This window comes from Notamacropus eugenii, chromosome 6 (assembly GCF_028372415.1).
Source record: "Notamacropus eugenii isolate mMacEug1 chromosome 6, mMacEug1.pri_v2, whole genome shotgun sequence".
NCBI classification, from domain to species: domain Eukaryota; kingdom Metazoa; phylum Chordata; class Mammalia; order Diprotodontia; family Macropodidae; genus Notamacropus; species Notamacropus eugenii.
The window spans coordinates 90,191,749-90,208,870 of record NC_092877.1 but is presented as its reverse complement, the minus strand read 5'-3'; the positions used below and the strand labels follow the sequence as shown (position 1 = coordinate 90,208,870).

Genomic DNA, 17,122 nt, shown 5'->3' with positions numbered 1-17,122 from the left:
CTTGTATCACACCCCTCCCTTCTCTTAGCTACATCCCCTCTATTTTCTTGTAGGGCAAGGTAGATTTCTATACCCCATTACTTGTATATCTTATTTCCCAGTTGCATGTAAAAACAATTTTTAACATTTGTTTTTAAAACTTTCAGTTCTACCTTCTCTCCCTTCCTCCCTCCCCGCCTATCCCCACTAAGAAGGCAAGCAATTCTAAATAGGTTATACATGTGTAGTTATGCAAAACATTTCCATAACAGTCATGTTGTGAAAGACTAACTATATTTTCCTCCGTCCTATCCTGCCCCCATTTATTCTATTCTCTCTTTTGACCCTATCCCTCCTCAAAGTTGTTTACTTCTAATTACACCCTCCTCCCATTTGCCCTCCCTTCTATCAAACTCCACACCCTGCTTATTCCCTTTCCCCCATTTTTCTGTAGTGTAAGATAGATTTTCATACCAAATTGAGTGTGCATGTAATTCCCTCCTTAAGTCAGATGTGATGAGGGTAAGGTTCACTCTTTCCCTCTCACTTCCCTGCTCTTCTCCTCCATTGAAAAAAGCTTTTTCTTCACTCTTTTATGTGAGAGATAATTTGCCCTATTCGATTTCTCCCTTTCTCCTCTCAATATATTCTTCTTTCACAACTTAATTTTATTTTTTTAGACATTGTGCCTACCTATTCAATTCACCCTGTGCCCTCTGTCTATATGTATATAATCTCCCTAACTACCCTAATACCGAGAAAAATCTCAGGAATTACAAATATTATCATAAATATAGTGATGTAAACATTTCAACTTTAGTAAGTCCCTTATGTTTTCTCTTTCCTGTTTTCCTTTTCATGCTTCTCTTGATTATTGTAGTTGAAAGTCAAATTTTCTGTTTAGCTCTGGTCTTTTCATCAAAAGTGCTTGAAAGTCCTCTGTTTCATTGAATGACCGCTTTTTCCGCTTGAAGTATTATGCCCAGTTTTGCTGGGTAAGTGATTCTTGGTTTTAATCCTAGCTCCTTTGACCTCTGGAATATCATATTCCAAGCCCTTTAATTCCTTAATGTAGAAGCTGCTAGGTCTTGTGCTATCCTAATTGTGTTTCCACAATCCTTGAATTGTTTCTTTCTGGCTGCTTGTAATATTTTCTTTTTGACCTAGGAGCTCTGGAATTTGGCTACAGTATTCCTAGGAGTTTTCCTTTTGGGATCTCTTTCAGGAGGCAATGAGTGGATTCTTTCAATCTCTGTTTTACTCTTTGGTTCTAGAATATTAGGGCAGTTTTCCTTGAAAATTTTTTCAAAGATGTTGTCTAGGCTCTTTTGTTTTTGATCATGGCTTTCAAGTAGTCCCATAATTTTTAAATTGGCTCTTCTGGATCTGTTTTGTAGGTCAGTTGTTTTTCCAGTGAAGTATCTCATATTGTCTGCTGTTCTTTCATTCCTTTGGTTTTGTTTTGTAATTTCTTGATTTTTCATAATGTCATTAGCTTCCATCTGCTCCATTCTAATTGTTAAAGAATTATTTTCTTCAGTGAGCTTTTGGATCTCCTTTTCCATCTGGCCAATTCTGCTTTTTAAGACATTCCTCTCCTCGTTGGCTTTTTGGATCTCTTTTGCATTTGGGTTAGTCTATTTTTTAAAGTGTTGTTTTCTTCTTCATTTTTTGGGTCCCCTTTAGCAAGCAGTTGACTCATTTTTCATGATTTTCTTGTGATACTCTCATTTTTCTTCCCAATTTTTGCTCTACTTCTCTTGCTTGATTTTCAAAATCCTTTTTGAGCTCTTCCATGACCTGAGACCAATTCATATTTTTCTTGGAGCCTTTGGATGTAGGAGCTTTGACTTTGTTGTCTTCTGTTTATATATTTTGGTCTTCACTGTCATCAAAGTAAGATTTTATAGTTTGATTCTTTTTCTGTTTTTGCTCATTTCCCCAGCCATTTATTTGACTTTTGAGCTCTTTGCCAAGGTATTTCTCTGCTTTCAGTTGGGATGTGGGGATGTCACTCCATCATTCTGTGGGTTTTGCAGCTCCAGAATTTGTTTAGAGTCATTTTTATAGATATTTGGCTGGACTTGGGGCCTAGAGCTGCTGTAAATCTTATTGTACATGTGGGTCTTTTTCCCATTTGTATGATCTCTTTGGGATACAGCCCTAGAAGTGGTATTGCAGGGTCAAAGGGTATGCACGTCAAAGGTAAGTTCTTAAAGGCAACTTTAGTGAATCCCAAGTCCTAAATGGGGAAACTGAAGCCTTCAAATGTTAGCCTGGTAACAAATAATGCATTCTTTGTCTCAAAGACCAGCTTAGTTAAGCTCAGAAAGTTTATTCCTCAGAATTCTGAAAATGATGAATTTGTCTGACAACATATAGTAATTTAGAGATGGACTTCGATGTCCATTTGTGAAAGAGTTACCTAAACCAATAAAATCATGAATCATTGAAATTGTAAAGTCTATGTCAAGAAATGCAATTTATAAATACTCATCATTAGATGAACTAAAAGTTTTATTTCATATTCTGCTGTTTCCATTAAAAATATCAGAGCCTTGAGTATCTTCTGATTCTTCAAGGAAGGATATTCTGTATGGGAGTGGGTAGTATTTTTCTAAAAGATAAGTTTGAGGGAAGAGGCTGGAGGACTTGCTTAACCGATAAGCTAGCAGCGACATGTTCTATTGGATCTGTAATACCAACATCAGCATTATGGTAGCCTACCTATTGCTTCCTACTCGCCATCAAATTTGTGTCATACTTTGGCACGGACAACCTGATAATAAACATACGATGAAGCAGTCTACCATGCAGACTGTCATTTACCTATACAATTACCTACAATCAGGAAAAGAAGGAAGAAGTACATGACCAGATTTTTAAATTAGGTGCCCTTTTGAAAAGTAGCAAAATGAAACTATATTTATCTACATGAAACCCCATCTCCATCTTGTTCTTGGCAACCTAAAGTCAAACAACTTCAAATGCGAAAGTCAGTAGAATATTTGGAGATGGTGTTACTTTTGGGTGTTATTTCTTGAGAACATACTACTTTCTTTGCACCTTAATTTAAAAATCAATGTGAAAAAAATGGCCAACTATAGTGATTGCTAGTGAGACCACAAAATCCTATGTCTTAGGGTGAGAGGTGCCACACAGTGAGACAATGTTAAAATATATATCGTAACTATAGTAATATACAAATAAGAATCAGGAGTCCTACTGTAAAGGACAACAAAAAACTTTCCCATAACATTTCTAATACTCCATATCACCATATGATTATTACCAGATTATTGCCTATAAACTGAAACTTGAATAATGAACTAAAAATCAAACCAAAATTAAGGAAACTGTAAAGTACATGTCTAAGAAAAAGGCTGAAAGCATAAACCAGTTATTTTCTCATGAATTCTCCAAAATAATATATTTATTTTAAATCAGTTTTGTTTGAAAAGTAATTGACAATTTTCTACAAAAATTAGATTCATGTTGCTTCTAATATATCATCATAATTCAGGTAGGTATAGATTTTGTTTTTACAATTTTTATGTTATTGTAGCCAAATGGTTAAAACCCACTGGTGAATATACAGAAAGTAGGTTTGAGTTAAAATAATGACTCCTTCCAGAAGCTAGAGTTTCTCACTGTCAAGGCATCAAGTCTAAACCCCTCATTTTACAGATGGAGAAGCTAAGGCCTGGAGAGGTTTGCCCAGGATCACGGAGTTAGGGTCTGAGACTGGGATTTGAACCTAGATTTTCCCAACTTCACATCCATGGCCCTATCTATGATACCATAAGTTCTGATTTCTTTAGTGATAGGGATTGCCCTTTCTCAGACTGTATCATGTTCAAATGTCACACAGCTTGATTGTTCTTAGATCTGACATTGCAGAGACACACGGTTCCTAACGGAGCAGTCTAAAAAGTCGTGTGGGCTGCCTCAGGAAGTCGTGGCTTCCCTTTCACTAGAGATCTGTTATTGAGTAAATTATTCAGTTTTCAGTTGGTCCCTTCTAGTTCTGAAGTTTGGTGATTCTTCCTTCTCCTCTGCTCCCCCCACCCCTCCAGAACTTACACTAGCTTCCCAATTGGTCTCCCTCCGGATTCCATTTTCATATGGCTGCTGAAATTACCTCCCTAATGCGCAGATCTAATCATGTCATCACTGTGCTCAGAAAACTTTTGTGAGTTCCTTTTGCCTCTAAGATCAAATATGTTCTATCCTGGCTTGACATTTAAGGTTCTCTACAATCTGGCTTCCACCTCCCTTTGCTGACTCATTTCATATTACTCCCATTCACACACTGTATATTTCAGTTGTACTGTGCTAAGAGTTGTCTTCTTAATTTGTCTTTCCAGCGTCTATTCATTTTTTGAGAACACTTTTCATCTTCATATGTTGTTATTGAAATACTTTTCCTTCAAGAACCAGTTCAGGTGCCATCTTAGTATATCGAATTTTTTGAGCTTCCCTATCCTCAAGAACACAAAAAGTATTTGCTCGGTGTATATTACTTTTTTTTTTTTTAAATCTTGGACTGATAGGTGTGAGTACCACTGTCATGTACATGGATTTCTCATTGGAGACAGCCAAGCTTTCTTGAAATTTACTTTATAATTTTCTATAGATGTTGAAGTATTAAGGAATGTACTTGTAATTTTTAAAATTCCTACAATGAGCCGCTTCCTTAAGATAGCTAAAATTGTATAAGAAATTTCAGATGCTTAGATTTAGGTGATTTTTCATAGCTGATAGAGAAAAATAGACAAATGTGAAACATTTTAGCTACAGTACCTGTGATAGCCAGCAGATGCCTGCAAACACCATCAAATAATTGTGAATGAACTACTTAGAGAGCAGTCAGAATAAATTCACTGCTGTTTCTTGAGCTAATTTTCTGTCCTTAGAGTAGGTTTGTGTTTTTAAATGACCAATTGAGGCAGAACAGAATACACAGAAGAAGAAATAAGAGAGATGAAACTCCATTATTGTGGGCATACGTTACCATCTTTGGGATCGACAATGAGATTGTAAAATGAAATCTGGCATTATATTTCAGAATAAGGGCAATTAAGTTTCATTAATGCTGCCACTGTGTCCTTCTTCCCAAAATACAGGAGGTATATTCAAAAGGAATAATTCCTCTCTCTGCTGTATCCACAATTCGAGGTCAGGGAGACAGCAAATTTGAAGTTGTTACATCACAAAGGACTTTTGTATTTAGAGTAGAAAAAGAAGGTAAGTTAAATTTCTAGTAACTATAATTTAACGTAAGTTCTAATAAGTATACTTTAAGCTAAGTTTAATTTCTAGTAACTGTAATTTAAAAGTTCCCATTGATATTTGCATTTATGTATAGCATATGATTTATAAATATCTGATTACATTATAAATTATACCAAGGTTTGGGAATAGGTTTTAAAAGTATCTATTTTTTTTTAGATCTTTTGAGTATCATAAAAATTGCATTGTAATGAGACGGTTGATTCTTGATTTCATTTCATTAACAACTCAAAAAGAATGAGAATTCTTTAGCCCTAACAAATACAGTATATTTCTATATTTGAAAAAATGATCTTGTGCAATTTTGGTTTTGACTAGTTTTGTATAAATAGTTAAAGGTATTTTGCCTTAATTATTAGATTTTCTTCTGACTTCATATGTATCCTAACAAACACTTTGATATAACCACCCAAAAATCCGTTCCCTCAAAATCAGTTGGAACCAAGTTGGTTCCCTTTCATGTTTCTTCCTATTCCCAAATGAAAAGGAAGGATGCATTTTTTGACTTAAGTATTTTGACACCATTATTATACATTTTATTTAACCTAAATTTTGTTGCATTTTATTACTTTCTTTATTTGCTTTGGTGAAATCATGTAGATTGTCCTTACGTTTCTCCTTTCTTTATTTTGCATTAGTTCATATAGGTCTTTCCATATTTCTCTGAATTCTTGATAGTTGTTATTTTTCCGGAACAAAGAGTACATTCCATTGCCACAGTTTGTTCAGCATTCCCAAATCATTGGATATCTAGTTTCCTTGTAGTTTGTATTAATATAAGTGATGCTGATGTGAATTTTTTTTTTTTTTTGTAAAACTTCATCTTTTCTTCTAGGCACTGATCTTTCTGGATTATAAATCCTTTAGTAGGATCTCTAGAGCATGGGCTGTGAACAACCTGAAACCTTTCTTGTTGAATTCGCAATTGTATTCTGTATTTGTTAGAATAATTCATAGCCCTACTGGCAGTGAATTAGCATGCCTCTCTTATTTTGGGACTTTTTAGTATTTAAAAACCAGCAAATAAATTTTTCAAGGCCAGTGGTTTGACAAGGAATTACCTTTTCACCAGGGGCAACTAGGTGGTACAGTGGATAGAGCAGGAGTCAGGAGGACCTGAGTTCAAATCTCACCTCAGACACTTGACACTCACTAGCTGTGTGACCTTGGGCAAGTCACTTAACCCCAATTACCTCATCCTGGGTCATCTCCAGTCATCCTGATGAATATCTGGTTACTGGATTCTGGAGGAGAAGTGAGGCTGGTGACCTGCACAGCCCTCCCTCACTCAAAAAAAAACCAAAGTCAAGTGCAAGTCATGTCATTATTTCTCTGATGGCAACGAAGGATTAACACACATTACCTTTTCACCAAAAAAAAAAAAAATCATTGAATCCATCTGCTGTGATTCACTCATTAGAATAAACTGTTTAAAAGTAGGACAAAGTTAATACATGAAGTCTGTTTTATATTGTATAACTCCCCTATTAGCCACAAAGTGATGGTGTTCTTTGTTAGCCTAGCTTTGCTAAATATTAAAAGCCCATATTATAAAACCTCTGTTGATTATACATAATATGTGGAGTTATAGTTTGAATCAGAGAGAGAAAAATTCCAAAGTAGTCCTAAAATATCTATATTTTGCTGACTTTCAGGTATGTAAAGTAACCAAAATGTGGCTAATGCATTACTGCCCTAGGCAGTGTGCTGCTTAGCCAATAGTAACATGGACTTATATTTTGCCTTATTTTTTGCAACCTTTATTACTTTTCAGTTTTCTGTCACTGCTTACTTTCAGCACACTGCCAAACGCATCATTTCCTCTGATCATCCCAGCAAACCTGTTATAGACAGATTAGAAATTATTTTTATTTTATTTTATAGACAAAGAAGCTGAGACTGAGAATTTAAGTTGTAGAAAACAGCTGAGATAATAGTGAGAGTAACTGGATTTGGAGTTGAAACATGTGCGTTTGAACCCTCAGTCTGCTCACTTACTAGTTAAGTGAGTGTGGGCTAGTCATTTAACTTCTCTAAACATTGCTTCATTTAATCTGTTAAGTGGGTATAATCATGTCTAAACTGTGATTCACAGGCTTGCCATGAAGATTAAAAAGACAGATGCTTTATAAACTAATTCCCTCATGGATTAACTTTTGTCATCAGCTATTATTTTTAAGTGAAATAAGGAGAGTCAGTTTGCTCATAAGTAGTAGAGTCAGGAGAATAGAACTCAAAATTATGAGGCAAAAGCAAGTCAACAGTCAATAAGCATTTATTAAACACTCACCATGTTCCTGGCACTGTGCTAACCACTGAGACTACAGAGGCAAAAAGAGTCTCTGCTCTCAAGGAGCTTGTGATCTCATTGGGGAGACAGCATGTAAATAACTGGGCCATCAGAGATATGTAGAGTGTATGGAAGGTCCCCTTATAGGGGAAGGACCTATAGAGGCTGCATGGAGAAGATGGGAGTTGAGTTGAGTCATGAAAGAATCCAGAGAAACTCAGATGTAGAGCCAAGGATGAAGAAGAATCTAGGCATGGATCTCAGCTGATAGGAAGGCATGAAGGCTGGAGATGTAATGTCACACGCAAGGAACAGCCAACAGGCCAGTTTATAAATTCAGTCAGTCTAATAAGCCAACTATGTGCCAAGTAATTCGCTAGTGCGATCAAATAAAAAGAATGAAACAACCCTGTCTGAAGAAACTTTCATTCTAAGGAGACACCTGAAAGGCTGACAGTGACTATCTTCTGTTTCCCCACCCTCACCAGCTGCAAAAAAGGTAGCCATTTAAACATGCTCCTTTAAAGCCTGAACAGACAGAGAAAAGCTGTAATAGGGCACAGTCTAAGAAGAAATGGTGATTTAATGTAATACTAAACTCAAATACGCCACAGATATTTGTAAATGGAATTGAATTGGTGTCAACCCTAAGCATTATACAGAATGTAGAAATCACTGGGAAAAGGAGAACGAGCAAGCTTGCCTATTTCCCAGCTCCCCTGACTCAGTGTCACTGCATTATTTTATTTGAGATGCTCTGACTTCCCAGAACATCCTATCCCTCATCTCCAAAAGTAATTATCTGAATATATGCCAAAGCCAAGCAGAAATAATTTCTGTAATAGTTATTGTTTTTTTGAAGTATCAGTGCCAAAGCTCACCTCCATTATCATGGATGATTAGAATCAGCTCTATAATGATGTCAAATTTTACTTCTTGCCCATTCAGTTTCTGGTAGTCATTTAGGTACTGAAGAACTACATAATTCTTTGAGATTACAAGGGGCAGGGGTCATTTGTGGCACTTTCTATGCTTACAAATCACATGTTAATAGATGTCAATTTTAGGAGACTTTTGGGGAATTGAAATATGTTGTTAATGATCTGAAAACTGACCACTTTGGTCTAGCTAATTATTAATTAAATTTTAACAATTTTTTTTTGTAGATCATCATTTAAAAACAAGCAAAAAAGTCATGCACCTTTTACTTGGCATAAACTTTGTAGCAATCATGAATAAACCACAAATTGAACTTGGGTATTAAAAAGATTTAGAAAGAAGGTGTTCAACCTTGGCATACTGTCATAGACTATATATATTTTCATATCTCTGTGTGGAATGATATGTTGGTATTGATATTCTCCATAGAACAGTAATTAGCTTTTTTGTGTGTGTGCCCACAAGAAGCTTCACAAAAGGTATTTGGTCTCAAATCAACTTTATGAGATCGATTGCTCTGACACCAACCTTCATGGGCAAAAACCACAGGAAATAAAGGTGGGGAGGAAAATCTCACCTAGATAGCAGTAGCTAGAGATAGGAGGTTTCATCTGATGCCTTCCCATTTTAACTAATGACTTTTGTTAAGGAAGACCTGAGTTCAGATTTGACCTCAGACGCTAGCTATGTGACCTTGTTTACCTCAGTTTCCTTATCTGTAAAATGAGCTGGAGAAGGAAATGGCAAACCGCTCTACTCTCTTTGCCAAGAAAACCCCAAATAGGGTCATGAAGCTTTGGCCATGACTGAAACAAACCAACCCTAGATACTAAGCTCGGTTCTCTATATTGGTGAAAAACTGAGCACCTTCTACATTAAGGTGTCTTAAGAAAAAAAGTTCTTGTTAAATATTTCCCAATTACATTTTAATCTCATTTTGGCTTCATTAAGAATGTTGTGGGCTGCATGCAGCCCAGGGTGCATTTGTTACTTCAGATCTAGGCAGAGATAAGTGTCACACTAGTGAAGCCAGACCGCTGAAATTTTGTCATAGAAAGAACTGGGTGCTGACCCATTTTCCTTTCTCATTGATCTTATTTATCTCATCATATGTGATAATGTGGGTCATTGCTGTCCTCAGACCTCTCTTAAAACCATATGGTCTCTTTTTGCTTTGAAAAGGCATCTCTAAAACTTTTTTGTTTTGCTTTGTTTTTGTATTACATTAATTTTGTGATATACCTAATTCCTATGTTTACTTCTCTCTTGTAATGAAAAATAGTTAAGCCAAACCAATAAATAGGTGTTATATATCCACATCTGGCAGTATGTGCAGTATTCCACAATGGAATCTCTAGAGTCTGTGGGAAAAGGAGAGGCATTCAAAGCCTCAGGGGCATTGCTGGAAAGAGGGAGACTCCCATTCATTCCCTCCCTCCTCCTGGTGAATGGTACCCAGTCCCTCCCTGAACCCTGCTCCCGTTCTTTGCTTATATTTAGATACTCAGCTCCTCTTCTTCCATCTTGGAATTTGCCTATGACCTTGTTAGTACAATGGGACCCAGGTGGTGAGAAGGCAGTGAATGATCAGTATATTTGTAGATGATGAGATGGTGCTCTTTCAATTTATGTGTGGTTCAGTACACAAACACACTGATATCTACAAAATGGGAAAGAAGACCTTGAGAGTGGGTCAAAAGTTGTTTTCCTTGAAAAGGCAGGAACTGCTTGCAGTCTTCCTCAGTGCAGGAAATAACAGCACTGATGAGATTACTAAGTCTAGAAGAAATGGCATGTGTGCATACAGTATATAATATATCGTTAGATATGTGTGTGTGTATATACATATAGTTTAGAGATTTATTTTCTGTCTTTCATTTCAGAGGAGAGAAATGACTGGATCACCATTCTGCTAAATGCTCTGAAATCTCAGCCGCTTGCTTCTCAGTCTCGATCGGTTCTCCCTGAGAAATGTGGATACCTGGAATTAAGAGGATACAAAGCTAAAATTTTTACTGTGTTGAATGGAAGCAACGTGTGGCTCTGCAAAAATGAGCAGGTGGGCATTGTTAAAGTAATTATAAATGATCAACATGGTGGTGGTAATTAGAAATCGGCCTCCCTTGGTATGACCCGAACAACTGCACTTTAACTGTCTTAGCCCTTATTGGATCCTAGTAGGAAGTGTTCTTTGGCCCTTTTGTGAACATTCCACTAAAGATTTTTATAAACCCTTTTGTCTTCATTGTCCTCAATTTCTCCAGCAACAGGGAAGCTATTTAAAGCACATTTTGGTCCGGTCATTACCTTTCCAGGAAGTGATTGGAACAGTCAGAATTAATTTTTGTAAAGTTAGTCTTCAGCAAAAGCAACATAAATCCATCCCAAAGGGTAATTAAGAAGTGCTTAATCATTTCTTCTCAGATTCCAGCTGTTAATCAAACAGGCATGGTTCTTTGCCTGCTGTGTTGCCCATGTGCTCCATTTCTGTAGAAAAAAAGCATTCAGCAAATATAGGTAGTTTCTGGAGTGCAACAGGTATGTTTTCTTTAACAGATAAAAACCACTGGTGGTCAAAGCTGTAAGGGACAGGCTAGCATTGTGCTAGTTTTCAGTTTGATCTTTACTGGATTTTATTATTTGAAAAGTATCATTTAGATGTCTGTTTAAAGCAGCACTGAGGCGGTGGTTTTCCATTTGATGTTTACTGGATTTAGTTACTTTAAAAATACATTTTAGAGGTCTGTTTTCTCAAATAGAAACTTTAAAATCTTTCTAAACTTTGATTTGATATATTGGTAACATAGGATCACTGCTTTATAGCTGGAACAGACCTTAGGGGCTATGCTCATGTTATAGATGGAGATATTGAAGTTGAGATTGGTTAAATGATTTATTTCCTACCTGATTAGTGGGCTGTTCACTTGTATCCATTCTTGTATTTCCCGCAGCCGGGTGACTCAATATTTATTTTTTGTAGTTTAAATTTTTTTTCTACATTTGCTCTAATTTAAAAAGTAATGCTGGCTTTCAATTGCATTCTTATCCTTGAAGAATTTAATTTTTAAATCTATTTTTATCTCTTTCATTTTCTTTTTCTTTTTTTTTAACCTTTCCCTCATCAAGGATAAATGTCAAGTGCCATGTGAAAGATTTTGTGAGGGTCAGAGCTTTTGGAAAATACTTATTTAATGTTAATTCTCTTTTTTTAAAAAAAATGCTGGCTGTCTTTTTGGTGTTTATTTGATTGTTTTGTTAGTTGCATTTGATTTGCATTAATCTCTGATTAATCTTTGATTCTGTCCATATTTGTCAAATAGTCTGTCTGGTTTGTGTGGCTGAAAACTTCTGCCTGCACCCTAAACCTTACTACTCCAGATGCTGCATACTTTGATGAGGTCACCTCACATATATATCAGACAGATTGCACTTTCAAGACATATTAGTACTGTACCTATACATATTGACTTCATGTATAAAATCGGTTTTGTTTTCTTCTTCTGTTCTGCTACTATCCTGCAGATAGGATGTGGACAAATAGATAGTCGTTAGATGCAGCCATTTCTCTGTGGGCAGGGGGACCAGCTGTGTTTTGAATAAGCAGCTCCTCAAGTACCACCTAGCCTTTATGGGTTTAGCTTGTGTCTGAATCTTATTGCACCAGTAGATGTAATTCAAAGGGGAAAATGTTGAAATAAGTTTCAGATAGGAAGGTATGTTAAAAATATTCTTAAAAATGGAAAAAAAAAATAACTTCTCTTGTTGCCTAGTACCCGGTAATTAGTCTCTAATTTTAAGATTATTTCTTCATTAAACTGGGAATTCTAGTAAATACAATAGTCTAAAATCCAGTAGAGGGCCCTATTGTTCTAAAAATCTTTTCTTTGGAAAAGGAGAATTGTTGATATTCAGTAATTATGAGACGTATTTGCCAAAGATGTCCTAAAAGTCTGGTTAGTATTGGACATTATAACCATGCTCACACTACTACCAGTGAATTTCCCGAGTTTATTATTAATACAGAATGAAAAGATGCTTATTTAGTCAGTGTTAAGATGTGATAAAATCTGGATGATTTGTCTTTTTTTTTTGTCTGTCCCTTATTAAATGTGAAAGAGATCAAGAAATTGGGTAAGAGGGCATTATTTCACCCTTCCTGTTTCCTGCAACATTCTGAAACCAATAATGATCTCAGCATTTAGTGAGTACAGTAGTAGAGAATACTTTACCTCTGTATTTAAAAACCCTACACATTAAAAACATTTTATTTGCATTTTAAAATAATGTAGATATTAAAAAATTAGTAATGTGTTTTATTTAGTCTTACCATGTGATTAGATAGCTGTAATTATACTCAGATAATTTAATTGTGAAGGTATGTTTGAAAGAATGTTTTCCAGTAATTTGATCATGATTCATTAATCTTACAATGCAGAACATCCAAAATTAAGCCCTAGTCTAAGCTATTGTGCTTTTTGTGTTTTGAGAGAGTAGAGAGAATGTCTCATGGATGTTCCTTTTCTTTTCTTTAAAGGAAAAGTATAGGGGAGAGGAATGACGTGTTATTTTCTGTGGGTAGCAAATGTTTCAGATAAGATAGATAGGTTAGGAAGAGTAGAGTGGAAGTTTGGTAAGTTTAAATGTTGCTTCATTAGCCCTCAAGTGAATACTTGTTGGGATCATCTACTGGAAAGGAAGAAAGAGAGCTTTCTGACCCCAGTTGTATAATCTATTCCCTCCAGATTCCTTACTCTGTGGAACTGGAGGAGACATGATTGAAAAAAATGGCTTCAGAAAGTGGTATCATTCCTAAGTACCTGTTCACCTTTTAAATGACCAAGATGCTCCTTTGAACTTTCCTTTTCCCCTTTCTGTTCCCTAGCCCCTCTGCCTGCAGTGTCTTTTTAACCCTCGTAGTTAGCCCTTTCTAATAACAAAGAAAACAATTAAGCAAAACCGGCTGAAATGGAACTTCTCCATCTTTATATGCAGCATTTCACTCCCGTTGTCCTTCATACTGTACTGAAAGGAGAGAGATATTTTTAATTGGCTATTCTTTGGAATTCTTTGGATTGGTCATTGTAGTTACTTAGTCTAATGTCCTTTCAATGCTCTTTTTTTGTACATTATTGTGATCGTTGGGTGTATATCATTCCCCTGATTCTGTGTATTTCACTCTAGTAGTTCCTACACATCTTCCCATGTTTTTTCTGCCTTATATTTGTCGTTTCTTGTGGTCCAATATTTTATTATATTCATGGACCAACATGGCTGAAAACATTATGCTAAAAAGCCTGGGAGCAAGCACACAGCCCCGTTTCACTCCATTGGTGACTGGGAAGGCACGAGAGCATTGTCCACTACCCAGAGCCTGGACAGGTATGCCTTTATGAAATTAATGAACTTCTCTGGGCAACCAAATTTTGACATAGTTTTCCATAAGCCCTCATGACTAACGGTGTCAAAGGCCTTGGTCAGATCTCCAGATGTTGTGTACAGCCTCTGTTCTGCTCCTGGCATTTCTCCATCATCTCATACCAAGTAATTAAAGCTATCAACTTAAAAGACATTATTTCTGAATTAGGACACTATAGGTCCTCAAGCCTCTGTATTCCAACATGAACTTAACCATAACATTTTCTATGTAAAACTTTTCTGGCTAATTAAGTAGAGAAAGCTTTATTGAATTGTGTTAGCATATTAATAACCAAAACATTTAGCATATTCCTTAAGAAAATGGTGATGTACAGCTTCATAATGTATATAAACCTAAGGTACTGCACTTTTTCAGCCTGTGAAGTACTATGATGAAAAATTCTTATCTGTTTGAAGGTTAAACACGCATAATTTATATGTATTAGTATGGAAGTTACCATACCACATTAATTAAGGCATTCATTTTAACTTGTATAGGCTTGAATATAGACATACTTTGATTTCTTTCAAACTGTACTTCAAATGATCATCTTTATTCCCTACTTGAGTTAAACTCTCCCAGGGTGTAGGTTGCTCCCTGGGGTTTTAAAGTGACATTAACTCTTTTTTTTTGCCTTTAGATAGCGTTTACTGTATGTGATTTTTGCCTTGGGTGTAGAATTTAATCTTTACATTTTCAACTTGTGAGGTAGACACAGGATAAACAGCCTAGGATTTCTTTGCATAGATAAGTTAGTTCCATAAGACTTCCAGGGTGCTGAACCACATTCTTGTAGCCTGAAATAGTGTATTGAACTTGTGAAAACACTTAATCACATAGCATAGTTTATACACTAGGCTCAGCATATTTTATAAATGTTATTTTCTAAAGGGAAAATAAAATATCACCAATAATAAACATTTTAGGAGTGCTTCCAGAGTATTTATACTTTAACCTTCTGCAGAGCATTATATTTCTTTAGGCAAGGCTTAGTCCATTCCCTTTTCTCTGTTAGAGCTTAGTGAATTTTCTTGATGGTGTTGAGTGTGTGATGTGACATTGTATTTCAAAGCTGATGGTGCTCTTGGCACTAGGAACCAGAGAAAGCAAAATTGACATGAAAACTGGATGGACATACAGCCCCTTTATACATTCTTAAACCTCTGGCCTAAGCTTTCAGTTCTCCCTTTCTTTTACATTTTCTAGCAGACTGCTTTTGGAAAGTTGAATTTATAGAGGAGAGCTGCCTATTTCACTGAGTAAAATGGGAAGCATTTACCCTTGATTCCCATCTTAAAATCCTAACAACTTCGTACCATCGCCTATTTTTTTTTAACACTTTGTCTCCTGTCTCAGAAAGAAGAATCGCTACATGAAGCTAATTACTATGACTTTGTTTGTTTTTTCTATCCTCTCCTATTTCTAACAGAATTTGTTCCATCTCTCCTTTGATATGTCTTTCAGTTTGATTAGGCACACTCAAGTCTCCATGATCCTATATTATTTAAATGACCCTTGATCCTTCTGCCTATCCCAATCATACCATCTTTTTCTTCCTTTTCAATGCCAGAATTCCAGGGAAAAGCTTCTTTGTTTTATAAGAACAGGAAATTATCTTACATTAATATCATCTTCCCCATTGCCTAGCAGAGTTCCCTGCTGTATTGAATTGAATTGTATTGGAGCGGGATGCAAAACTAGGACAGGAAGAGGTTCAGAAGGTTATCCCAACCAATACTTCAAGTTTAATATTACCATGTTAAATTGAATAACTATTTTAGTATATCTTTGTGATAGAAATTCATAGTTTATATACAATCTATTTATGTATTAAAATGTTCATATTTGTCAAGGTGGTTAAAAAAAGAAAAAATAGTTATAATAATTTTAGACTTGTAATATTTTCTTGCTTTGGCAGTTATGTAAGTTTAAAAGATTATCTTGTTGAGTGTGCTTTAGCAACGAATACTTATATTCTTCAATGTATAAAAGCATTATTGCTAAGACTCATAGGAGAGACATTGTGGTATAGTGAAGGGATTAAGAAAAAAAATACTGCAATTGGTGTCTTATGATCTGGTCTTGAGTTTGTACCTCTGCCTACTTCAGTTTCCGCATCTGTAAAATGAGAATGATATTATCACCTACCTCTTGAGGTCCATTGTGAAGAGAAGATGAGATTTTATTTGTATAGGGCTTCATAAACTTTATATACTATACAAATATTAACTACCTTTTTCATTATTATTATTATTACATAAATCCATAACATCCCAAACAACTCATCATTCCCCTTTGAAAACACCCATTCCTCTTTCAAATTAACTTATTTCTATTGAGGACAGCGCCATAATTCTTGTTAGCTGTCCACATTTGTAAACTCCAAGTCATCCTGGATCCCTCTTGCCTCATTTTCAATGTCAAGTTTTTGTCAGTTCTGCCTCCACATTATTTGTCCCATCCTTCCCATTCTCTCAGTTCACTTAGCTCCTACCAAAGTCCAGACCTGCATGACCCCTTGATCCTGAACTCTTTTTTCTTTTTTTAATAGTTATTTGTTTTCAGTTTTCTACAATCACTTCTATAAGTTTTAAATTTTCTCCCTCTCCTTCTCCCCTACCTCCCCAAGATGGCATGCAGTTTTATATGGGTTCTTACATATATTCTTATTAACCACATTTTCACATTAGTCAAGTGGCATAGAAAAATTAAAACAAATGAGAGAAACCATGAGAAAAAAACAAAATAAAACATAGCAAAAGAGAAAACAGTCTGCTTCATTCTCCATTCTATAGTTCTTTCTCTGGATGTGGATGGCATTTTGCATCATGAGTCCTTTGGAAATGTTTTAGGTCCTTGCATTGCTGTGAAGGGCTTAGTCTATCAGAAGCAGGTCTCACACACTGCGGCTCTTACTGTGTATAATGTTCTCCTGGTTCTGCTCACTTCACTCAGCATCAGTTCATATAAATCTTTCCAGGTTTTTCTGAAGTCTGTCTGTTCATCATTTCTTATAGTATTCCATTACATTCATATGCCACGACTTCTTCAGCCATTCGTCAATGTATGGGCAGATCCTGAACTCTTAAAATATCTTCCTAATAGGTTCTCTGCTTCCACTCTTTTCCGTCTGTCCATCAGCTGACAGATTAATATTGCCTAAACACTTTTCTGATTGTCACACACCTGCTCAGAAATCATCTGTG

The 17,122-nt window shown here is 35.8% G+C and overlaps 1 protein-coding gene across 2 annotated transcripts in view; it reads left to right on the top strand.

Annotated features, from left to right (window-relative positions):
• Window positions 1–17,122, top strand: part of ARAP2 (ArfGAP with RhoGAP domain, ankyrin repeat and PH domain 2) — a 228,206-nt gene that overhangs the window by 78,236 nt on the left and 132,848 nt on the right. For both annotated transcript variants that reach the window (XM_072620438.1, XM_072620439.1), the window contains exons 8-9: window positions 5,106–5,226; window positions 10,384–10,559. In XM_072620438.1, coding sequence (XP_072476539.1) covers window positions 5,106–5,226; window positions 10,384–10,559 — 297 coding nt within the window. The remainder of the gene's footprint in view (window positions 1–5,105; window positions 5,227–10,383; window positions 10,560–17,122) is intronic.